General features: G+C 41.1%; 1 protein-coding gene across 1 annotated transcript in view; it reads left to right on the top strand.

Annotated features, from left to right (window-relative positions):
• Positions 1 to 26,228, top strand: part of GALNT8 (polypeptide N-acetylgalactosaminyltransferase 8) — a gene marked incomplete at both ends in the record, with an annotated part of 117,368 nt that overhangs the window by 24,830 nt on the left and 66,310 nt on the right. Inside the window, 4 exon segments of the mRNA XM_080810288.1 lie at positions 3,166 to 3,351; positions 4,347 to 4,484; positions 5,024 to 5,119; positions 6,208 to 6,379. Coding sequence (XP_080666414.1) covers positions 3,166 to 3,351; positions 4,347 to 4,484; positions 5,024 to 5,119; positions 6,208 to 6,379 — 592 coding nt within the window.

Genomic DNA, 26,228 nt, shown 5'->3' with positions numbered 1-26,228 from the left:
GTTATTTCCCTCAAATCCCACTGGCCACTGCTGGTCATATGGCCACTGGTGAACAAAAGAGTCTGGGAAATGTAGATTTCAGCTTGTTGCTTATGTGTGCAGTTATTTCTTCTACAACAATAAATGTAGAAAGGAATAGGTATTGAGTGTACAATTAGTCTCTAGCACAAAAATATAAATGCAGAAATAATCATTTTATGCATGGTACTTCGCAAAGTCCTAGGATGACCCTAGCTACATTATGGCTGAGGTTTTCCTACCTACCACTGCTTCCATGAGTTTGGAACTCCAATTCCCCAAGTTAGGGCCCCAAGCTCTTCTTACCATTCTGAGTTCCCCATGGTTTTTTTTTTTTTTCTCTTTCTTCTGCTGCCGCCTCTCTGTTTCCATTCCCCTACTCTATATTGAACTCCGATATTTTAGTTTCCACAAGAAATCCTCTTTCTTTTAACATTCTGTGCTTTTCTCACAGATTTTGCCTGAGATATAGGAAGTGTCAGGGAAAGGCCATTCTTTTATTTTTCTTGGATAAAACAATTCTACCCATATCTAGTTTCCTTAGTTTGTGTGTGTGACTATGTGCCTTTTAAAACCTCTCAGCACGTGTTAAGATCTCCCTTTCTCCAATGACGGATCATTGGGAATAGTAGAACTGCATGGGGTGTTTTATTCTGACATCTAGAGGCATGGCAGTGATAGTGCACGTGGGACTGTATAAATGGAGATGGACTGTTGGGGCTGATGCTCAAGAAAGAAAAACCAGCATTTTTCGGGCACCTTGTGTATTCCTGACTCCTTGTCGGAGCTTAACAGGCTCACTGCCTGGATTCAGAATCCAGCTTTGTCATTTACTTGCTGGTAAATGTGGGCAACTTACTTAAATGAGGATAATATTAATGCCTACGTGGTAAGGATTAAATTCATGAAAAAAATAGGGTAACATTTGCCACAGAGCAAGTCATTGTTATTATAAACAGAAGCTTCACATCCCTCTTTGTGTTAGACACACACACACACACACACACACACACACAGAATAAGAATGGAGGAATGTTTAGCAAGTGGGAATAAATTGAAAAAGTAGAATTTGAAAACTTTTCGTTAAGGATAATAGTTAATGTTACTTCATAAATGGCAATCATGACTTATCTTTTCACTTGAATTTGAGATTTTTTGTGCCATTTTTTTTCTCCTCTGAATTCCTGTGGATCAGAAACAACCAGCAACTAAAGAAATTGGAGTGAATTTGTATTTGAAATTTTAGATGTTTGGCTTCAGAAAATAAAATCTGAAAACAAATCAGTTGTAACCTCCACATGATTTTGGAAACTAATGAAGAGAAAGTCAGGAGAATAATGGAAGAAAAGAGCTGTTTCAAGTTAAAAATCATAGACATTTATGAATACTTGTTATGCCATTTCATGCTCCTGACAGTTTTATGCCTTTTTGTGGATAAGCCACCTGAGACTCAGGATGGGGAGTGTTTTGCCCCTAGCTGTCAGGTATTCAGAGATAGAATCAGGATTTGAACACAGGCCAGTCTGGCTTCAAAGCCTGACTTTTCGTCATTGTGCTATTCTGGGTTTTGGGGAATGAAGGAGGAGACTCTGTGGGTTCAGAAGTAGAAGAAGGCATGAAAAAATTTTGAAAGTCAGATAAGGAGACTGACCCTTCAGGTGGATAACAGAACCAGCATGACCTAAGTTGCTCACTCTTATCTCAGAGGCTTCCTTGGGCATGAAGGTAGTTGGTTTCTAACCACTGTTAGGCTAATTAACTCCCAGAAACTGCACATTTCTTGGGAAACCATGAAGAGAAGACACTGGAGCCATTATGTCAATCTAATATCAATAGATCATTCTATCATCTATCTGGATGAAGATCATATTTTTAAGCCAAATATTAGAATGTGTGGCCTGAAAAGTAAGTTTGTACCTGTCAGGATGGCAAAGAAGAGTATTTATAGTTATGTCATTTTATCATAAGTCATGATATCTTTTAGTCAAGAATTACTCACATTAGTTATCTATTGCTGTGTAGCAGGATTATCACAAAGTTGGTGATTCAAAGCAAGGTGCATTCACCATCTCACAATTTCTGTGGATTAAGAGTCCATGCATGGCTTAGCAGGGTCGTCTACAAATGTGCAGTCAAGGTGTTGGCCATGGCTAGGTTCTAATTTAGGATTGACTGGGGAAAGATCTCATTCTAAGCTCATGGGGTTGTTGGCGACTCTCAGTTCCTTGAAGCCTTCCAGACTGATAAAACATTCAGTTCTTTGCTGGCTATCAGTTGGAAGCTGCCCTTAGTTTCTTGCCCTGTGGCCTCTTCTTCATGGTGGCTCACAACATGGTGGCTTGCTTCTTCCAAACCAACATGACAGCATGTCTCTAACCAGAATGACACTGCAGTCTTTTTTAAAGATTTTATTCATTTATTTGACAGACAGACATCACAAGTAGAAAGAGAGGAAGGCAGAGAGAGAGGGGGAAGCAGGCTCCCTGCTGAGCCCGATGCGGGGCTCGATCCCAGGACCCTGGGATCATGACCTGAACTGAAGGCAGAGGCTTTACCCACTGAGCCACCCAGGTGCCCCGACACTGCAGTCTTATATAGTGTAATTGCACACATGCAATCATGTACATCCTTTGACATATTCGATTGGCCAGAAGGAGATCACAAGCCCATACTCAAAGGGAGGGGGTTAGGGAGGGGAGTGAACACCAGGAGGCAAGGATCATGGGAACCCCTGAGAGTCTATCTGCCACATTGCTTTATATCTGGCACGCAGGACAGAGGGGATCTTGGGAGATGAAGTCTAGTGAGACTGGCTCAGTGTGTGGTGCCTCTTAGGACTTTCATACTTTCTTAAGGATAATAGAACAGAGGCAACCATTTCTTGGTCTGTTCAGAAGATTTCCTGAAAGACATAGGATTTTGGGAGCTATGTGAACAATGGGAGAGAAGCATTTTGGTAGACTTCTAATAAAGGTTGTCTTAGGTAGGTAGGTACGTTGAGAAGGCACATTGAAATGGGAGTGAGAGGACTGAATTTACATTCTTTAAAAATGATTCCAAAATATGGCCTCCGTGAGTCTATAAGCTATGATGCTTCTTGGTCATGGGCCTAGCCTTCCCAGGTGACTTTCTTTTCTTCTTTTACAGGTGTGGCAGTGCGGAGGAAGAATTGAGATCTTACCCTGCTCCAGGATTGCTCACCTAGAGAGACACCACAAGCCCTATGCCTTGGATCAGAGTGTTGCCTTGAAGCGTAATGCTGTGCGAGTGGCTGAAATCTGGATGGATGAATACAAACACATGGTCTATTTGGCCTGGAACATCCCTCTCCAGGTTTGTCATGGAATTGAACAGAAGCAGGGAAGAATGAAGGAGGGGAGTGGTAAGAGTAGGAAATGGGAGAGATAAAGTGAAAGTGCCATCCCTGCTCTAAAAAATTAGCATAAAGTCCTGCTGGTGCAATGATAATGGCACCTAACATTAATGCAGAAATGCTATGCTCCAGGCAGCCATTAATCATTGAGACATATCTATGAGGTAGGGTTTGCTTTTATTCTTCCATGTTTACAGACGGAGAAACTGAGGCACAGAGCGTTGAAAGGAATTTGTTTAAGGTGATAAAGTAATAAGGAGCAGAAATACGATTCAAACCAAGGAATCTTCTAGAGTCCGTGTTCTTCATGCATCATCTATACTGGGAGATTCCTTGTGGGGCAGGGCTGGACAACAGGATTTGATTGGGACATGGCAGATGGGATGTGGGATGATGGGAGTAGGGACTGTACCACTGCTGGATACACACAAATGAGGATGGCCTTCTTGGCTAAGGCTAGCCTCCTGAGGTTGGCATGGTATGCTGTCTTCTGCCATTGAGCTACAGCTCTGAGCTCAAGCATTCCCCACAGATAACAAGTTATCTTGTTATAATAATCAAGTTATCCCCACAGATAACACATGCAGAAAATCTCCTTCAACCTTTAAATCTTGCTACCAGAATATTCCATTTGGAAGTCTTTTCTGGCTATCATGAGGAATATTTTGTGTCTTACTGATGTAAGTATTATCTCAAATGGGAGCAGTCTCCATTAGCTTGCTCATGAAGGGAAATAAACCCGAGTGGCCGTACTATGCAGGCCTTGCAAGTGCCTTTGAAGTCAGCAGAGATTACTAGGGTTTAAGCTCTTCCCACTTTCCCTGAAAAGCTATAATTAACAAGGTTACCTTCCAGGCTATCAGGAAAATGTTTCATTCCCTCATGCGTCATTCATACCCTTTGGTGGAGTCAAGGATGTTACAAGGCATAGAAATATTCCATGTTTTATTTATAGAACTTTGGAATCGATTTTGGAGACATTTCTTCCAGAATGGCACTCCGGAAGAAGCTGAAATGGAAAACTTTTGACTGGTATCTGAAAAATGTTTATCCAAACCTGAAGCCAATCCACAACATTGTGGGCTACAGAAGAGTATGTATCATGAAATTCCATCTCAGATTTAAAATATTTGGCTGTAAAAGACAACGGGACCTGAATTACATGACAGCTCAGAAAAGCATTTCCAAAATCCATCCTGCTCAGGATTATCTTTCTATCCCTTAACTCCTTTCTCAGGTTTTTGCCCTTGGGCCCTCTCAGTGTCCTTTTGTCTCTTGCTCCCCAGAACCCATTTCTTCTTCTTGACTCTGCTTCTGGTTCTTTACTTTGCAAACTGCAGTCCTAGATCTGACCTCTTGATTTCTCAGCCAACTAGGGTATCTGGTCTGGCCCCCTTCTCTATATGCGCTGTGACTGTCTGATGGGTGGGTGTACCTAGGAAGGAGCATCACAGCAGGACCATTTGTCTAGTGCAAAGAAAATGGCTCCCAAGATCCCAAACCCTTGCTTCCTTTTGGTTGGTAGTTTCTGACACCCTTGGAGTAGTGGGGAAAATGCATGACCTGGGGAGACTTGAGGGCCCTGTTTTCTGTCTCTTTCCAATGGTGTTTCTGTGTGTTTTGCCTTTTCAGATGAAAAACACGTTGGATGAAAATATCTGCTTGGATCAGAGTCTTATTTCAAGCAAAACCCCTGTCATGTATTACTGTCACAAATACAGTCTGCAGGTATCTTCCACAATCTCCCCTGCCCCAGGGTGAGTCTGTTGTGGCTCAGCTCCTGGCAACCCTTGTCAGATTCAGACTAAGTGTTAGATGATAGAAGGTAGGATCAGAGCATCCTGAGCAATGGGTAAGGGTGAAATCCAAACCTGTCCTTTTAACTAAGCACTTCCAAGTCCTTTCAAGGGATCAGAGCTAGACAGTTCCACTTCAGGTACAGGGAGGATAGGTAGAAAGCATGCCATGTCACATTCATTCACAATGGTGTTATTTTCATTGACAGTTACCTCAGGTAATACCAATAGTAATAATACCAGTAATACCAATAATAATGGTATTATTTTCATTGACAGCTACCCCATTTTTCCCCTTTCCCTCACTGTCTCTACCATCTTCTCACCACTCCAGGTATGCCCTGAAAGGTAGGCAGGTGATGCTTCCTGTGGCTTCTTCTGTGGAGAAGGAAATAGGAGCTAGAGAAGAGAGAGGCTGAATGGAAGTTTCTCCATAGAATAGAAGAATCGAACTGGTGATGCAGCCCAGGAACTTTTCCCTTTGAGAATATTCATTTCTATCTTGTTACTTCGCATGTTGCCTTCACAGGGAACTTTTGGTGGTATGTAGGCTAGATAAGCATTTCCACCCGACAAATGAAAACACTGAGGCACAAAAACAACCCACTTGTCCAAGCTCACCAAGCAAGACAGTATCAGATTAAGAACTGGAAAGGTTTCTTGACAGGCCCATATGATGATAGCTTCTGAAGTTCAGGGATGTGTGTTTGTGTGTGCGTGTGTGTGTGTGTGTGTGTGTTTCAAAGATAATCTCCCTTGTCTAGGCAAGTCATGATTGTGTTGGAGCCCTTGTACAGAAGCAGGCAGGCTGGTGCCCCCTTCTCAAGCTTGGTGTTCTTCTTAGAGTTAACTGGGGGTTGGGGAGAAAGAAAGGGGAGTAACTCATTGCTACCTAGGAAAGTTCAGTTCTCCATGGTGATCGAGTGCCTAGGGAACCCAAGAACAGTCTTCATGCCCTTTATAAGGTTGAAGACTGCCCCACTGACTGTATCCATGACAGACTCCTTTGCTCTCTTTTAGAATGTCTACTATCACCTAACTGGGGAGTTCTATGTGGGACCACTGATTGAAGAGGCACACACTGATGACCACTGCCTGACAGATCCTGGTGATGGGGAGAAGCCCACTTTAGAGCCATGTTCCAAGGCAGCCCAAAACAGACTGCACATATATTGGGATTTTAAACCAGTGAGTCACATGTCTTTTTTTTTTAAAGGATAAGCATATTCAAATACAGTCTTAAGGTTCATATTTGATTTGATAGTGTTTTAGAAGGATTGGCTTTGTGGCAGTGTGTAGGGAAAAGACTGAAAAATGAAACTGGGCATGGAACACTGAGTCTGTTGGCAGAGGTGGGTGGGTAAGGGAAGCAATATTGGAATCTGGTTAGCTTAACAGTGAAGAGTTTCGGTTCAGTCCTAGTTCAGTCCCCATCAGCAAATTTCTTACCCTCTGTGATACTTGGTTTTCTAATTTATAAAATGAAGATCAGAATATCTACTTTACGAGCCTGTTGGGAGGATTAAATGAGATAGTGTGTATACAGAATTTAGCATGGTGCCTGCGCATAGAAAGTATTTAATAAATATTAGCCATTGTGATTAGTTTTTTTAAATAAACATATAATGTATTATTAGCCCCAGGGGTACAGGTCTGTGAATTTCCAGGTTTACACACTTCACAGCACTCACCATAGCATACACCCTCCCCAATGTCCATAACCCCACCACCCTCTCCCTACCCCCCTCCCCCCAGCAACCCTCAGTTTGTTTTGTGAGATTAAGAGTCTCTTATGGTTTATCTCCCTCCCGATCCCATCTTGTTTCATTAATTCTTTTCCTACTCCCCAACCCCCTCCATTGCATCTCCACTTCCTCATATCAGGGAGATCATATGATAGTTGTCTTTCTCCGATTGACTTATTTTGCTAAGCACAATACCCTCTAGTTCCATCCATGTCGTCACAAATGGAAAGACTTCATTTCTTTTGATGGCTGCATAGTATTCCATGGTATATATATACCACCTCTTCTTTATCCATTCATCTGTTGGTGGACATCTAAGTTCTTTCCATAGTTTGGCTATTGTGGACATTGCTGCTATAAATATTCGGGTGCACGTGCCCCTTCGGATCACTACGTTTGTATCTTTAGGGTAAATACCCAGTAGTGCAATTGCTGGGTCGTAGGGTAGCTCTATTTTCACCTTTTGGGGAACCTCCATGCTGTTTTCCAGAGTGGTTGCACCAGCTTACATTCCCACCAACAGTGTAGGAGGGTTCCCCTTTCTCTGCATCCTCACCAGCATCTGTCATTTCCTGACTTGTTAATTTTAGCCATTCTCACTGGTGTGAGGTGGTATCTCATTGTGGTTTTGATTAGTTTTATTATTAATGATAATCAGAGAATCTGGAGCCCTGGGCTGGAATTGATAGGGACTAGTGTAAAGGCCTGACTTGGATTTCAGTATCAATTGACTAAGAACAGGGTGGAGGGAATCTGGCAGAATTCACAAGACAATGACATAAGGGACTTGACTGATTATAGCCTACATGTGAATTTGCTGTGGGATGGGGCTGCATTATCCACATTGGCGGATATGTGATGTCCTGATGAAGGGAGGCAATGCTCTGTCTGTGATGGCATCTCTGAACATTCTGGTATTGTTTTAGGTTCAGGGGATATATTTTGATAGACACGGATCAATCTAACTCTTTTACTCCTAACTTAAAGCTAATAACTCTTTTGAAAATCTTCTTTCCAGGAAAACATATATATGCACAGATGTGCACAATTTTGTTTACAATTTCAGAGAGGTTTTGAATCCTAGATTAAGTCTTTTTGAATTAGGCAATATCAGTGAGAAGGAGGAAGGTGGTAAGTTGTGTTTCTGCTCTTCACTTCCTGCTCTACATGGACCTACATATAATTCTCTGAAAGGCTATGCTCCCTCTTATCTTAGGCTTTTGTGTATGTATTGCTCCCTCTCCTCCCACCTCTTTACTGGGCCAACTACAAAAATGTTCCTCTGGCCTTAAACACTGTCTTCTTTGAGAAGCCATCTGTGACTCCAGAGGATGAGGATGAGTGATTTGTGCTCTCAGGGCCTTTCCCACAGGTTTTATCTCATGATTACTTCTAAGTATCTCCTCACTTGCATCTTTTCATCACTAGACTGTGAGGTGGAGGACAGGGCCTGGGTTTTGTTGTTTTCTCTCTGGCATCTAGCAAAATGCCTAGAGCATGGCACACACTCAATAAATAATTGTCGAACAAATGAAAGATTGGCAAATCTGGAGGTACTAGCTTAGAGACATGAGCCTAGAGAAAAGATGATGCTGATTTCATGAGGAAGAGGAATTAGATTTGTTCAGTGTCTACAGGAGGGCAGAATTGAGACCAGTGACTTTAGATCAAGGAGGCAGAGTTCAACTTGACATAAGGGCAGGGGAAGTCTTTCTCATAGCCTGATGACTTAAGCTATTCTACAGAATAATGGGCTGCCTAGCAAGATGGTGAGTTTTCTGTCAGTGGCAGTCACCAAGCAGAGCATGTTTGATAGGCAGGCTGAGTGTGCTAAATGTGAGTTTTCAATATCCTTAGCAGTATCTTTTTTTTGTGCAGAAAATACTATCACAGGTTTACCTTAGTTTTAAAAATTAATATAAATTTATTTAAGTTCTAAATTAAAGACCTATCATTTCTCTTTAAGCTTTTACATTCAGCTTAGAAATCTTATTATTTTATTTAAACCTATCAGGTTTTAACAATCACTTTTTTTTTCATATCCAATCTGCATGACTTTTATTTGTTTTTCTTGCCATATTACATTAGCTAGAATTTCAAGTACTATGTTGAATAAGAGTGGTGAGAATGAATATCCTTACTTTGTTTCCAAATGCATGGGGGAAAGCATTGAGTCTTCCATTTTTGCATATACATTAGCAGTAGATTTTTTGTACATCCTCCTTATCAAATTGATATAATTTATCTGAATTTCTAACTTGCTAAGAAATATTTTTATTGTGAATGTGAGTTGGATTTTGTCAAATGCTTTTCCTTTGTCAATTGATACGATCATGTTTTTTCTTCTTTAGTTTGTTGATATGATGGATTACACTGATTAATTTTCTAATGTTGAAACAGCCTTATGTGCCAGGAATAAATCACACTTACTCATGGTGTACACTTCTTTTTATACTTTATTGTATTTGGTTTGCTTTTATGTTGTTGAAGATTTTTGTGTCTAAGTTCATTAGAGATAATGACCTGCAGCTTTTTTCTTTTCTTTTTTTCTTTTTGGTACTATCTTTGGTTTTAATATCAGGGTAATGCTGGCCTCATAAAGTGAGCTAGGAGGTGTTTCCTCTTTCTAGTTGATAAAATTTGTCCTGTTGACAAAAATTTAGAATAGATCAGTTTCTGAAAGAGGCATTTCTGGAAGAGATTTTTTGGAAGAGATTGTCTTAAATCGGTGTTAATCCTTCTTTAAATGCTTGGTATAATTCTCCAGTGGAAATATATGGGCCTGGAGGTTTCTTTTCCAGGGGCCTTTAAACCATGAATTAAAATATTTAAAAACCCTTTGGTCTTGTGTGGACCCCATAAGTTCCTGCCTCTACTCAAAACTATCAGCACAATCCCCTGAGCCTGAAGCCAAGTTCAGTGAACCTGGTTTCTGCTTTGGAACACCCAAGCATGGATGCTTTGCTCTTTGCACACTTCCTGCATTCAGACCCACCTGACAGCTTTCTAGGCCTGTGTGCACAGGGCATGTGCCAGCCTGGCAGGCCATCTTCTTGGAGTTCAAACTGAAAATTTTTTAATGGTTCAGGGTTATTCAGATCATTCATTTCATGTTGATTGAATTTTGTTTTATGGTTTTTGAGGAATTGGTCCATCTCTTCAAATTTTTAAGAATAAACTTATTTGCAATAGTGAATTAATTAATTTATTTATATAAGTGACATTATATTAGTTTCATGCATATAATGTAATGTACCTAATGTATGCATATATTGCAAAAAGATCATCACAATAAGTCTAGTTAACATCCACCACCACACATAGTTACAAAAACATTTTTTTCTTGTGATGAGAACTTTTAAAATCTACCCTCTTAGCAACTTTAAAGGGGACTTTACAATTTAATAAATCCCCTTAAACATTACATACTGTATTTATAAACTTAATACATTAAATTTTCTTTCTTAAGCATGTCAATTATCTGATTTTAAATTAATGATTCTTAAATTCTATTATATGTTTCAAAAGTGTTTGCAATTTGGTAAGACTTCACAAACTTTATCCAATTACACATTTTTTTTTAAATTTTTTATTTATTTTCAGCGTAACAGTATTCATTGTTTTTTCACCACACCCAGTGCTCCATGCAATCTGTGCCCTCCCTAATACCCACCACCTGGTTCCCCCACCCTCCCACCCCGCCCCTTCAAAACCCTCAGGTTGTTTTTCAGAAAATTGGTATCACAAGGTTCATCTGTAAGACAATGTTTTTAAAACTTAGCAGGTATTTAAAAATAGTAACTCTACTCAGAATCTTTAACAAATACTATTTGTTTGATTCCTTTAACATCTTTACTTGATCCTAAATCTCCCGGGAATTCAACATAGTAGTTATGTTAAAGAAACAATTATAACATCCCAAACATTTTCAGGTTTGCCTTTCCAAGAGAATTTTGGAAAGATCACTTTCTCAGCTGGGGGAAGTTGCTGATAGAATATAGCTTCTGGCTGGGTGTGAGGTCTGGAGCTGCAGGACATGCAGGGGAATTTTGCCCACTTCTCCAATGTCCAACCCAGGTCCCTTTTCAGGTCACTGCGTCAAGAAGCCCAGACGTTGAAGAGGGAGGGGATCATGTAGCTCATGAGTCAATTCACTCTGTATTAGCCTTTCCTATCCACCTTATCTTGGGAACGCAGTTCTTTCAGGTAAGAAAGTTGTAGGCACGACTTACACATTCATCTGCTAAAAAGCTACCAAAGATACTTTTCGGAATTGAGAGGGAGATAAGATTAGATAATGCTTTTGTCTTTCAATTCCATGATTCAGGTTTTGAGTCAACCGGAGGAGGTATGACTTCTGAAAGCCACAAGAGAGATGACATCAGTGACTGAGAAGGGACACAGTTTGAACATCTGGACTTTGAAATGAGGAGCAGAGTTGTGAGTAGAGAGGTAGCTGAAATAATGGAGAGTTGGGGTAGAGGTCATCATGCAGAAGTCTTCTGCAGGGAGTGACACAAAGAAGAGCTCTGGGAGAGGCAGTGAGAATGAGGAGACCAGACACAGTCAGTGTTCAAGAAATAAAAAGGAAGAGACACCTGTGGGGATGCTGTCATGCTAGTGGGCACAGGTACAGAAGGCAGTTTAGCTTTCTGTATGAAAAACCGTGACACTAATCAGAGCTCCCAAATTAATTATGACCCTTTTATGGTGCTCATTTTCTTTTAACAAACTATAGAAATGATCCCTGAAAGTATAGTCTTCTCATTTTCTTTTAAGACAATATTTAAAGAATAATATAAAGTGTGAGTGAAAATTAATATAGAAAATATCTTATATTTATCATAGCAAAATATTAGGAAAAATTAAATGTCCAACAGTAAGGGAGATTTCTGTGTATCCCCTGAATATTGAACTGAATATGACATAGTCATTCAAATTATATCCTCAAAAAGTATGTTTTCAAATATTAATGAAATTGGAAAACGCACATGAGATATTAAACCATGGTATTAAACTTAAAAAGCAGGGTATACAAACTATATATATAATGTTATCCTATTACAAGTGCTTCTAATTTTTGAAATATGTTTTCCAAGTTAAAAGAAGGAACACCCCCCATTGAAATCAGAGAGGGAGATGAACCATGAGAGACTGTGGACTCTGAGAAACAAACTGAAGGTGTTGGAGGGGAGGAGGGTTGGGGGTTAGGTGAGCCTGGTGGTGGGTATTATGGAGGGCACGTATTGCATGGAGCACTTGGTGTGGCTCATCAACAATGAATCTTGGAACACTGAAAAAATAAAACAAAATTAAAAAAATAAAATAGATAAATTTATAAAATGAAATAAAAGAAGGAGCACATATTCCTTCCATTAAAGTGGAAAATAAACAAAACCAAAAATTCCTTAAAAAGCAATGGGCAGCACCCCCCAAATAAAAACCAAACCAAAAATATATAAGATCCAGATGAACACAATGTAAAAGAAACTAGAGAATAGTCTGAAGAAGGCTTAAAGAATACTTCCAAAGGACATGTCACATGGAAGTGGAAAGAAAATAGAAAAAAAAAAAAGTCACTGACTTTATCTAAAAAAACATAATACATTAAAATAGCTAAGATTTATTGAGTACATATAATGTACCAGGCATTATCTAATTTAATCTCTACATAAATCTTGTAAGAGAAATATTATTATTAGCTCTACTTTACTTATGAAGTTACTAAGCCACAGAGAAGTCAAATACTATAACCAAGGTCACACAGATTAAATGTCCAGATTCAAACACAGAATCTTATCCACTGTCGTTATCACCTCATTGCTTGGGAAGTCTGATCCTGAAAGGGAGAAAAGCCCTGAATTTTGGTTAAAAAGATGGTAGGGAAAAAAAGGACGGTAGAGTTAGGGTTTTTTCCCCCCCTAATATTGGGAAAAAAGAAGTCAGTAGAAAAAGAATCTGCCCAGAGGGAGAAATGAAAGACTGACGTTAAACAGGAAGTGTTTCTCTGGTATCCACTTCAGAGCACAGGGGCTGCTAGGAGGAGAGACAGAGGCAGGGCAGCTCCTTTGAGACCACCCACAAGCAGTGTCCAGAGGGTCACTCCAGGCCATTGGGGGAGGGGCTGGGCTGGCTGGCAGTGTGATTGGCTCAACAAAGTGAAAAAAAGGGGGGGGCATTTAGTGAAAGCGAACATCAAGGGGTGGGGACAAGGGATAAGGAGTGCTGAGGGGGTCTGGAAGAGGAACCCTAAGGAGTAAGCCACATTTTAAGCCGGACTGCTGTAGGCACATTTGTGGCCAGGCCTGCTTGGTTGGTGGACCCTCTCCAGGAGCACCCTGGGGGCTACAAGCAGGGCCCACGGAGAGGAGAAGTGGAGGTCAGAGGAGGAGTTCAAGAACCTGTGTGACTGCCAACACTGGGGAGGGGCACCTGGGGGAGTCCAGTGTGGCCAGGGCAGCAAGTTCAAGGGAGCAGTGTTGGCCGGAGTTGGGAGTGCGTTTTGTAATGGAAAGAAATCAGAGGAAGCAGGGTTTGGGACGTACTGGCGGAGCCCTGCCTGGTGTCGGAAAGCTTGGTAGTATAAATCCCAAAGTGGGACTGTGAGATCAGGGTCTCTCATTAGACATTTAAAGGGAGGCTGTTAACTCAGGATGACAGCAGAGGGCAGCGGGGATAAAGGGAGAACAACTTCGTGGAGGCACCGAAACAGATTCTGTGAGCGATTCCTGCAAAGTGGTGGAGAGGGGTGTAGGGAATGGGAGGGCTAGGAGACGAGGACAGCACCAGGACAGATGGCATGAGGACAGTTGTTGAGCCATAAGGTCTAGGTGAAACATAAGAACAAAGAGAAGGATGACCCTTCCTCTCCTTCCCCCATTAGGATGGGAGGAGGCAGAGATGTACTAATCTACTGCACCTCTTTCATGTCAGGCACAAGAGGCTAAAAAAATATCAGCCAATTAATTTTATTCAGTTAATATTAATTTTAACCCCAATATTAACTATAAACCCATTTTACAGATGAGGAAACTGAGACTTAGGCTAGGTAATTTGCCTAGGGCCCTCTGTTGTATGTGGCAGAGTAGAGATTTAGCTCAGATTTTCTGACTCCTAAGCCAATAGTCTTTCTGGTAGTAACCGTGGTGAAGCCCCCAGGACAGAATAGGTAGGAACTGCCCTTCTCTCCCCATCCCACCCCCCCAACCAGCAGTGGTAGAAAAAACAGGCTGAGATGCCTGAATGTAGCTTCTGCTCCTCTGGCCACTGAGCCTCACTGAAGAGGGAGGGAGAATCCTGATAGGTTTCATGGGCTCAGGGGTGAAGATGTGGAAAGGAAGGTCAAGTAGAGAAGGACCATGGCTCTCCAAGATGTGTCATGCCTAGGCAGTCACACCTCCCTGATGTTTCAGCCTCATGAGAAGTGGATGATAACAGAAACCCAGCACTGCCTTGCTTACTCCTAGGTCTGTGGTTAGTTTGCTATGGTACTAGTGAAGAAAACACTGGGTGGTCTAACTCTACCCTTTGCTTCATTTCTCCTCTGGATGACTGACTGAAGATTGAGGGACCCTTCAAGTGTGTCACTGACCACAGCAGGAAGAGCAGGAGTAGGGGAGATGAGGGCATTTCAATACCTTGACTCTGTCTCTTCTCCCATCCAGGGAAGAGCTGTCATGAACAGAGCCACCAAGCGATGTCTGGAGATGAAGAAAGACACTTTGGGCATCTATGTGCTTGTACTTCAGAACTGCACCACACAAGCGTGGACAATACAGTATACCATGTGAAACTGGGGATCAAACTAACATCCAGTGATCCTCAGAGAGCCTTGATTTGGGATACCAGTTCTTGCCCCTGGAATGGCTTCTACTCCTAATGCTGGTCAAAGTGGAAGAGGGTGAGAACAGGAAAGTAGGTGTGTATGTTTACTGTGACTTAGGCCTGCAACACACAGGCTGTGGGGAGGTAAGGTCCATGCATGTGTCAAAATGTCCAGGCTGGAGATGGGTGAGGAAACTGTCCCCCAGCTTCCCTTGTAAAGTCATGATATATATCAAATGCCATTATTGGAAACTCCTCAAAATAAGCACCATCATCTGGCTGCTATGTGGGGACAGAATTAGGAGGGTGGAAGTCTATCGTTGACTTCTGCCAACACTATTTAGTCTTCATGCCTGACAACTACTATTGCCATCTGCCCCACACATCCTCCCCCAGCCCGTCTGCTCAGAGACTCCCCAGACATCCTGGGGGCTGCTGCATGGGAGACGCTGGGTCATCCTCAGTCTGGCAGCATGACAATGATTCAGGTGGCACCAGCTCTCTGAAGGTGTGTGGCCCCTGCTGTTCCCCTTTCCTGAAGTGTCCTGAAAGATGCGGCAAATAGACAAGCAATCTTTAAAAATTCCTCCAGCAACCCCCCACAGCAGTTTTATTTGGATTACTCAATCTCTCCCATACCAAAGAGATTCTGAAGGCTGAGGGTAGGAGAGAACATGTCTCCACTAATCCCAGCTCTGTACAGTGCATAGAGAATGGTAGAAAAGTCCAAGTCCATCTGAGTCTTTAAGTAGCTTAAAACACTTAATAGACTTTACTACCTATTTCTTCTATTCTCCCTGCATATTATGGAGAAATTGAGGCTTGAAACAGAGGAGCATCACTTACTGGGATACCAAGAAGGAATCATAGGCACAAACTTAAAACCAAGGGTCCTTACTGTTGTCTGCTGGATAAGTCCTTTTCCCCTAGTTGGTAAATTGGGAAGTTATATCTTGGGATGCATATTTTGGTAAAGTCCCGGTGGTTGGGCACCATGATAGGAGAAGAGGTAGGATGTTATATGTGTATGTTGTTTTGTGGGCTCACCTTTCAAGGATGTGCAAACATCCTTTCTTTAAGAGGGTCACCTTTTCCTTTTAGTTTTTTTTTTTTTTAAGATTTTATTTATTTATTTGACACAGAGAGAGAGAGAGAGAGATCATCTCACAAGTCGACAGAGAGGCAGGCAGAGAGAGAGGGGGAAGCAGGCTCCCGCTAAGCAGAGAGCCCGATGCGGGGCTCGATCCCAGGACCCCAAGATCATGACCTGAGCTGAAGGCAGAGGCTTAACCCACTGAGCCACCCAGGTGCCCCTCCTTTTAGTTTTATGTCAGTGCTACTGGGGTATGACTCTGGGAATGATTAGGCTTCCATTAGGCATTAGGCAGACAAGACACTGATAATTTAGTACAGAATTAAATCAGCTAATTTTTTAAAAGTGCATAAGTCATAAGTGTAGAGCTTGATAAAACCTTCACAGTGACCAAATCCATATCAAGAACTAAAACATTATCATAGGTAAGGTCTTATGATGAAAAAATTAAGGAATGGGATAAATGGTAAGCAAAGGTATAACTTCTAGATTCTTCATAGAAAATTGAAGGGAAAATGCAATTCATAGCAAAGCTTTCTTTTTTTAAAAATTTGTACCCAATAGAAAGATGGGTTTAAAAAAAAAAGAAAGAAACATGGGTAAAAAATTGGCAATATCCTTAAACATATGAAAAAATATTTAATCTCAATCAGAGAAATGCAAATTAAAATGATACTGAGATAATTTTTCACTTAAATATGTGAAAATTAAAGAGTATGACAGCACATTCTGTTAGCAAGGTTGTGGGAAACAGGTAATCTCATATTTTGATGATAGGGATGCAAACTGGTACAGTCATTTTGGACGGATATTTGGCAGTATTTAAAAATACTATAGGGGTACCTGGGTGGCTCAGTCATTTAAGTGTCTGACTCTTGATTTCTGCTCAGGTCATGATCTCAGGATGCTGGGATCAAGCTTCAGGTCGGCTCCACTCTCAGTAGGGAATCTGCTTGAGATTCTCTTTCTCTCTTTTTGCCCCTGCACCCCACTCATGCACACGTGTGTGTTCTCTCTCTCTCTCTCTCTCAAATAAATCATAAATCTTAAAAAAACTATACACACATTTTCTTTCTGGTGCAATTCTACCTTGAGAAATTCACACCTCCAAAGAATAAGAAAATACTTATGTGTAAATGAATTATTTGCAGTATTGAATTTAATTGGAAAATGTTGGAAATGAACTATAATGTTCAAACATTGGCGAGTGGTTGAATACACCCATACAATGGAGTACTATGCAGCTCTGGAAAAGAACTAGGAACATTTCTTTGAACTGATATGGAATGATTTCCAGTGTGGAAAAAAAGGAAAATCATATTTAGTTTTTACTTTTCAGGTAAGAGATAAAGGGAAAATACACATATATCTGTTCATTTATGCAAAATGAAACATAAGAATAAACCAGAAACTAGTGAGATCAGTTCTTATGGGTGGTACTGGTTGGAAATAGGATGGAAATGATTGAGGATTAAAACAGAATAGAATGGATGTGGGCAGAGTGACATTTCTCAAAATATACATTTTTCTGTAATTTAGACTTTTAAAATCATGTTATGTTTCACGTTATGTTCAAAACATAAATATACAAACCCAAAAAGGATAAAGGGAAATCCAAAATGGAGTGCAAACATAAACAAGTTAACCTACTTACATTTCTGTATTTTCATTCATTCTGAGCATACTCAGAATCCAGCATGCAGATCTTGGTTTCTGAGTATTTTCCAGTAAAAGAATTAGGGCTCCTTGGAGAAATGGCTGATTTTAGGGTTGGGGTCTTAGACATTTTCCTGTGCTAGAAAATAAGGAAATGCTCCAAGAGTGATGTCACAATCTGTAGCAGCCAGATCCAAGGGGTTCTCACTGGCCAAATTTAGGGAAATTTGAGCACTAAAATAAATAATGCTTTTATTATATAGATTAAAAGTCATAGAATAAATAAGAATCCATGAGTTCATACCCATGAAGGAATGGATGGACAGATAGATGAATGATTGCATAGGGAGAGGGGAAAGCTCTTCCTTAAAGTAGGCTGCCAGTTAAAAAAATGTAGGAAGAAATCTGGAATTAGAAAATTATTTGACAACCTATAGTTAAAATTGTTTCAGGTAAGAATCTTAAATGGGTGTAAAAATGGGTGATGAGAAACAGAATACATATATAGTATCAAAGTAACCCTCCAGAAGATATTTGTTAACTACAAAGAGAAAACTGTAATTTTATGGTGGAGAAATCTGACAGATACCATCTGAGCTGAGTAATCAATGCTAATATCACCAGGTACAGGACAAATGAGTGTCACATGCCTTCTGATAAGATGCACACAGAAGATAACATCATTTCCAATGGGGTTCTTGCCCCCAGTACAGAACCTGAATCTACAATTTTGAGGAAACAATTAAGCCCAAATAAATCTCCTCCAAAACAAATGGTCTGTGTGCTCCAAAGTGTCAAAGTTATGAAAGACAAAGAAAGACGGAGAAACTTCCCCAGACTAAAGGAGACAAAGAGTCTCGACAGCTATATGTAACATGTGGTCCTGGACAGGAATCTGGGCCTGAGGGGAAATTAGTTTTCCTTTGGTTATAAAGAACAGCAGTAGATGACTGATGAAATTTAAATAAAGTTTATTGATCAGACAACAGTAATGTATCAATGTTATTTTCCTGATTTTGATCACTGTACTCTGTTTATATGAGTATATAAGAGGGTGTCCTTGATTTTACGAAGTACTCTATGTTGGATTGGGGGGAGGGGCGTTATCTTTGAGATTAAATGTATTATACTATATATAACCTCCTTAGCAAAGAGACCTAGGCAAAAAGTTAACTTTATGACAAGTTAAGAAATGGGTATAGTTTATTTTCCTTCTTTCTCTAGCAAGTCATGATGGCTAGGTCAAGACTTACCTTTTCCAAGCACCTTGTCAATCTCCTTCCATTCTTTAAAGGCTCATCATTAGCTACTAAATGAGACTGGTGGCTTCTGCTTCTAATACATTTCATAACTGAGACAAAATTGAAGAAGGTGGGTTGTGCTTTCCTATTTTTACAGGTGCTTTGTCCTGGGGCTGGTAGCAGCCCCCAAGTCCTATTTAATCTCCCCTCACCAAGATCCCTATGTCTGCTTCCAGACAGCTTGCTGGTAGGCTTTCCCATTGGGGCCACTTCATGTTTTGGTTAGCGTTCCATATAAGAATTCCTTCCCAGCAGTGCTTGGGAAAGTTCTGCATTTTTGCAAATTTTAAGTTTCAAGAAAAATCAGTTGAAAAATTGGGAAGACAAGAAAGAGGTCTATAATTCTCCTGCAAGAATTAAAGCTTGGCAAGTAACATAGAGATGTTACTGGTTTGAAGGAACCCACTGACATCCAGTGGAATGCAGGAACAGGAAACACTGACAGAGTCCAAGGTTAAGGGTATATTTTCGGAAACCAGGACAGGAGTGAGCAGAAAAAAAAAAAAAAAAAGCCACAGTCTAATCAGTTTGTCATGCATATAGCAATAGCCATGATTAAGTGTGTGTGTGACCTATTTGCTTCTACTGGTAAGGAATTCTTACAAATAAAAATACATCTTAAGTTTTATGCATAGTGTACTTCATACAAATCTTATGGCATTCCGAGGAATACGAAGTTTGGGGAGCAAAATATGTTCTTAAATTGGCAATTTCAACATATGATTCTGACAAGTGCTGTTAACCTAGTTAACCTCTCACCAGGAGTCTCAAATGTTACATTACTTGAGTATTACAAATGTCGTGTGATGTTGGCTGGCACTTTATAGGGTTTGAATATTTGTTATAGCCTATAGATTTTGTAAATATTACTAAGCTTAATATCTCTCATGTACTGAACAACTTTGAGAAATCCAAAATAACAAGTAAAGAGTATAATAAATTTTAAAAATACTAAAGAATAACTTACAATTTGAGGAATTTATGAAAATTCCTGACAATTCTGATTTTTTTCCTGAATCCCCAAGGTAATATCTGTTGGGAAATTGTTGGGAATACTACCCTAACATTACTGAAACCTACTGTGGGTGGTCTCTGTCAATTTATTGCTCTGGGTTCTCCATTAAACAATCAATCAAAGGGGTTTCTTTCACGTTTTTTATTTTTTATTTATTTTTTAAAGATTTTATTTATTTATTTGACAGAGAGAGAGATAGCACGAGATGGAACACAAGCAGGGGGAGTGGGAGAGGGAGAAGCAGGCTTCCTGCTGAGCAGGGAGCCGGATTCGGGGCTTGATCCCAGGACTCTGGGATTATGACCTGAGCCGAAGGCAGATGTTTAACGGCTGAGCCATGCAGGTGCCTCAGCTTTCAGGTTTTTTAAATAAAAATTTTGTCCATGTATTGTTTCTGCCAGTTTCTTTTTAAACCACTTCATTGAGGTATGATTGATATGTCAAAAGATGTACATATTTCATATATGAAACTCAGTGAGTGGTGGCAATGTTACATTTCTAAAAAGTCATGATATTTTAAATTTGCATAATGAAGTATTCATCAAGAAAAAAAAGAAACTCCATGAGTTTGGGGATAAGTATACCCCCATGAAACCATCACTACTATCATGGCTATAGACATATTCATTACTTCACAAAGTTTCTTCTTGCCCCTTTTACTATTGTTATTATTATTATAACTACTACTACTATTTGTGGTATGCATACTTACCATAAGATTTATCCTTTTATGGTTGCTGGGCGGGGAGGAGTGGGGTGGCTGGGTTGTGGACATTGAGGAGGGTATGTGCTATGGTGAGTGCTATGAAATGTGTAAGCCTGATGATTCACAGACCTGTACCCCTGAAGCAAATAATACATTATATGTTAATTTAAGAAAAGATTTACCCTCTTAAAAAATTTTAAGTATATAACATAGTATTGTTAGCTATAGGCACTATGCTGTATTGCCCCAGAACTTATTTGTCTTGAAAAACTTAAACTTTGTACACTTTGACCACCACCTCCCCATTTCCCACTCGCTGACCCCTGGCAAACACCATTCTACTTTCTGTTTCTAGGAGTCTATTTTTAGTTCCACATATAAATGAGACCACATTTGTCTTTTTTATGTCTGGCTTATTTCCCTTAGAATAATGTCCTCCAGGTCCATCCATGTTGTTGAAAATTTGCCAAATGTTTTTAAATGTCTTCCACAAAATCAATTTCCTGGGAATCTTTTTTTTTTTCCTCATGTGTGTGTGCACATGCACTGTGCTTGGCTGTGAGATCTCAGCTATGGCTGGGTGGACAGCAGCCCAGCCACAGTGTCTGGTGGGCTCCTACTGGAACACAGTGGTTCACATGATTGCAAAAATCTTCAACAATTAGTTCCTAGTGACCTTTTGATCTTCAAGAGCTTTTCTCCAGGGCAGTTCTGCTGAAGATGGAGTTCACGGACATGGAGTGGAGTAACATGTACTTTCCATTTCCTCTGCTTGTGAGGGAAGGGAAAAATCTAGGACTATGGTACAGTAAAAAGAATCCAAGACTAACTCAAAGCTCTAGCTTTATAATCCATGGCACTCCTTTCCTCCAAAATCTGTCCTTCTAGCCCCTTCATGGACTCCCCTCTCTGCTGCTATCCATCCCCACAGATCGGTCTGGGGGCAGGACAGGTGACACAGATTTTGCAGTGCAGAAGCTCTAGGCACCCATGCTCTGCTTTCTTGAATCCTGCCACCCTGACCAGACACTGGGTCCCAGGCAGAGCTGCTACCCTGGGGATGGGCTGTCTGCCAAGCCTTGATTTGCTTTTCTGGGCTGGAACACTTCACTCCTGAATTGCTCAGCATGGCTTAGGAAACAGGGGACATGGACTAAGGGGACAGAAAAGCATGGCTCAAGGGTAACAGAGGTGATGACTACAAAGCCAGTTTGGGTGATGGAGGATGCTTCAGGATAGGTGTGACTGCGGGTGTAGCCTGTGTGGGTACCAGCAGTGGTACCTGCATGCTTTAGGACGGGGTCAGCAGGGCACTAGATCCTGCAGGGTGGTGAAAGGAGTGGGGGTTGGCAGAGGACTATATTTGCTTCCAGTAGTTTCTACAGGGGGCCACGTGGTGCTGGGTAGCTCTCAGGGAATTCTGGCAATGGCAAATAATGGCTTAGTATAAAAATGTTGATAGCTGGGCGCCTGGGTGGCTCAGTGGTTTAAGCCGCTGCCTTCGGCTCAGGTCATGATCTCAGGGTCCTGGGATCAAGTCCCGCATGGGGCTCTCTGCTCAGCGGGGAGCCTGCTTCCCTCTCACTCTCTCTGCCTGCCTCTCTGCCTACTTGTGATCTCTCTCTGTCAAATAAATAAATAAAATCTTTAAAAAAAAAAAAAAAATGTTGATAGCTAAGTCTGGGGATTGGCCAGGCAGGGAAGCAGTGAAAGGGCCCTGAGAAAAGGCCTCTATTTGTGGTTGTTGCTGGTCTTATTTCCCTCCCTGCAGGAAGGCTTTGGCTTTCTCTCTGAGCCTGAGGTTTTCTTGGATGTTAGGACTTTGGCACTTAGGATTAACTCAGCACCAGGAAAGCAGACACTGGCTGCTACTGATCAGTGGGATAATCTGATCTTGTGCATCTCTTTGTTCAGTCAGGAGGGGATAGCAGTGGGTCTTTACGCATAAACACCTGGCCCAGTACAACTTTAATCATGGGCAAGCTGTTTTCCATGGAAGATTTTTCTTTAGGATCTTTCTAGCCCTTAGGATCTTGAGAAGAGCTCTGTAAAGGGACTAGGGTTCCCACCTACTGGACTCACTTTTCTTCCTTGAACGCTTTGGGAGCAGGGAGTTTTCTTAAGTCCTCCCACGAGAAACACCCTTAAAAAATGAAGGCGTCTCTTCTACCTCATCCCTACCAGTGTGAACTCCTTGTCACCAAGTTCTCTCAGTGAAAGAAAAAGATAGAGAGGGAGAGAGAGGGTGGAGGAGAGGATTTAGCTATTCTGGGCAGCATCCAGGCAGAAGCAATTCCACCGATGTTGCCCAACACTGCTCTCCAAGTGAGAATCAAGGGCCAACTCGGCAGACCCCTGGCCATCTTGAGCCTTTCCAAACATCCTGTTTATGCACAGAGGGGTTTGGAAAAATAAAAGCAGTCAGGACCAGTTCCATCCAAAAGGCAAGGAGGGGAGATTCTTAAGGAAGCTGCCAAAGTGCCTGAGGGAGGGTGGCTGTGGTTGGGTTGAGCCTCTTTGGGCAAATAGACCAGTTGGCTGGTCCCTCCCTGAATGCAACATGGTAGAATAAACAGGCAACAGTTCTGAAATCCCACTTGCTCTGGCCCTAGGCAGGAGTGGTCTGGCATCCAGTAGTGGAGAGACATCACCCCAGACATGCTTTGAATAAGTGCACCCAGTCGAGAGTTTGCAAGAGTCTTGTCTGTCTCCAACCCATCCTTAGATCATTTGGGCTCCAGACAAGATCAAAGGTTCCTGCTCTTCTTGGCCAAAAGCCTGAGCAAGAGAGAGAGAGCAAAGAGAGAGATTTGTAGGAGTCTTTTCATTACGGGCTCCTGGTTACTGGAATTTGAAAATCTGGCTGTGAACACTTATTCCAGGCCAACTGTTGGCACTAATGTTATAACAAGGATCAACTTCCACCCCCACTCTCCGCCCCCTTTCAAGTTGAATATGGGAAAACTCCATTTGGTAGTTATTTTCCCTGAAATAGCAACAAGAAGAGAAACAAATATCCCAAGTTTTCTTTTTTTTTTTTTTAAGAAAATTTACAGTGAATCAGGCATTCCTTTACAATGTTATTTTAATAAGTAATAACTTTGATTCTGCCATCACACTACTGGTGTTGGTGTTTATAAATGAACTTCTAGACTGAGCATGCAGGTCAGTTCTAAGCCACAGTTGGGAATTAAAAAAACAACAACAGTGTATTAGAGGACAGCCAGAGAGAGAGAGAGAAAGAGAGAGAGAGAGAGAGAAAGAGTGAGTTAGTTTAAGTACATCTGTGAGTCAGAGACTAGAAAAGCCAAATTAAATAAGCTCCCTGCAGGGATGGCTCCGGGGGCAGGGTTTGGTTTACCTTGAGACTGGGTGTTTCTTCTCTCCCATCATGAGGGCACCTTATAATATAGTGTTTTTCTTTAGCGAGCGAGTGTCCTCATAGAAGGCATACCTTTTTTTCTTCTCTTTCAGATACACATTGTCCTGCCTCCTACTGCAGGGGTCAGAAAAAAGGGAGAAAGGTCAATTTGAATCCCTTTCTGTTGTTGCCTTTTGGGACTTTGTATTCTCATGCATGACCTAGACATACCAAGGGTATGTACACAACAATGCCTTTTTTGAGTTTTACGGTTTTCTCCATTTTACCTGTCTTTCGTTTCCATGTATCTGATACTTGACTGAATAAACTTGAATGGTATGGAAAGGGAAGCAGCTCAGGAATCAGGCTAATAGGTGTGGACAGGGTGTGTGGAGAAGGTTCTCAGTTCGTGCCTCACGCTTAGGAGTCTTCCTGACAAGTGTGGAATTTGAGGAGGTGAGTGAAGTGGACTCTCACTGGTCGAGAAGCCTGAGACTATCCAAAGGACATGACTACAGGAGAACAGAGGACTGGGAGCAAAGGGAGCCAACAACGAGTTTGCCTGAATGAAATGAAAGAACAAGGAGGTGAGGCAAGACCTGGGAGAGAGCTGGGCCTTCAGGGAGCACAGGGGCTGACAGAAATATCTTTCCTGCCATCTTCTCCCTAAGGACTACATGGAGAAACAAATGAATAACTAATACTTAAGTTTTATTTTTCATTGTAAATGTTCCAAAGCACATAAAGACATAAATAATAAACAAATAGCGTGCATCATCTGACCACATTGAGGTGATAATTATAAATTTGTCTTTATTTCCTTTTCATCTTTCTTCTTTGGATCTGTATGTCTGAACACTTTTATACATTTTAGAAAACAAGAACCGTATCTGATATACAGCTGGGGCTTGACTTTTTTAATTTAATATTCTACAGAATATTTTTTGTGCTCAAGAGCAATTTATAATTTAGTAATGACTATGAAAATTACAGTGATAATGTGGGAAAGCTTTTACTTACAATGTAAGCATGTTGTTTGTTGGGCTCCAAAGTACTCCAAAGGTATATTTGATATATTCCTGTCTGGGGTTAACAGTCTGCTTTCTGATCAGACACCACACAAGGATTGCACATTTCTTGCCAACAGTCTTCAGGTGGTATGCAAATATGCAAATATGCAAATATGGTCTCCTTTTTCTCTTAAGCTTAATGTGATACTTCTGGCTTCATTCATTTGGCTTTCTAGCAGCCTCCCCATGTCAGCTTTTCCACGTGGTCAAACTTCTGTTTGGGAGGCTTTATAAATCCTAAAAGTTCTAGTTCAGAAAAAGCTCTAATAAACCATGCGTTGTTAACTTCATTGCTTTCTTCTGAGGTTGTAGAATTTGCATCCATTTTTTTTTCAGCAGCTGTCACAACTGTTGCAAAAGCCTCTGACCAGTCCACTAGGCTGATTAGCCTGCTACACTGTAGGGGCAGTTTATATGCTATGCGGATGTTTGGGGCGACATTTGGAATGCAGGTTTCTTCACTTTTCAGTGCTTCATTCTTGAGATAATAATAAGAATTGTTGAGCTCAGCGTGGAGGGTGGTTCTTGGAGCAGCGTTCAAATGTTCACGCAGGGTGTGGGCAGTGTTGAAGTACACCACCTTGTGCAGATGCTGTGTCTCTGGAGGCAGAAGGCATTCTCTCTTTCTGTATACATACATCTAGCATTTTTCATGGGTTTAGAGAAGTCATCAGCTGAGAGGAAGAAGTTTCTAGCACAGGCTTTAGGAGATAACTCTAGAATAATGGTGTCAGTGAGTCTCTTTCAGGTTCAGGTTTTGTGTGGAGCAGAGCACTCCCTCAACTTACTAGCCCAGTGCTGGGGGCTGCTGCTCTAAGAAGAAAGAGGGCAGAGGGGGGACTATTGGAAGGAAGAGTTCTGTTCTCCCAGGTGCATTGGGAGGGAGCCTGCAAATCTGGAGCTGTCCTGTAGTGCACCAGCCAGTACTTCCCAACCTAGGGGAATGCTCATTACAGTTATCACTTATTGAGCATCTACTATGTGTGGGGCGATGGAGCTGTGCAAATACTATCTGTCATCCTCCAAACAATTGGACAAAATCGTTGTTATTACCCATACTTTCCAAGAGAGGAAACTAAGTCCCTCAGAGGTTAATTTATCTGTCCGTGGTCACACAACAGCTCACTGAGCAAATGAGGGCTCTGACCTTGGGTTTCCAAGAGGGTAGAAAAATAGAAAATTATAGACTTTGAAATATGAAGAAAATATGTATTTGAGTCACTTTTGTTAATATAAAACTTCTCTTAGACTAAAAAAAGTAATGCATAGT

Source organism: Martes martes, assembly GCF_963455335.1.
Source record: "Martes martes genome assembly, chromosome: 8".
NCBI classification, from domain to species: Eukaryota; Metazoa; Chordata; class Mammalia; order Carnivora; family Mustelidae; genus Martes; species Martes martes.
This window is presented reverse-complemented; position numbering and strand designations above follow the sequence as displayed.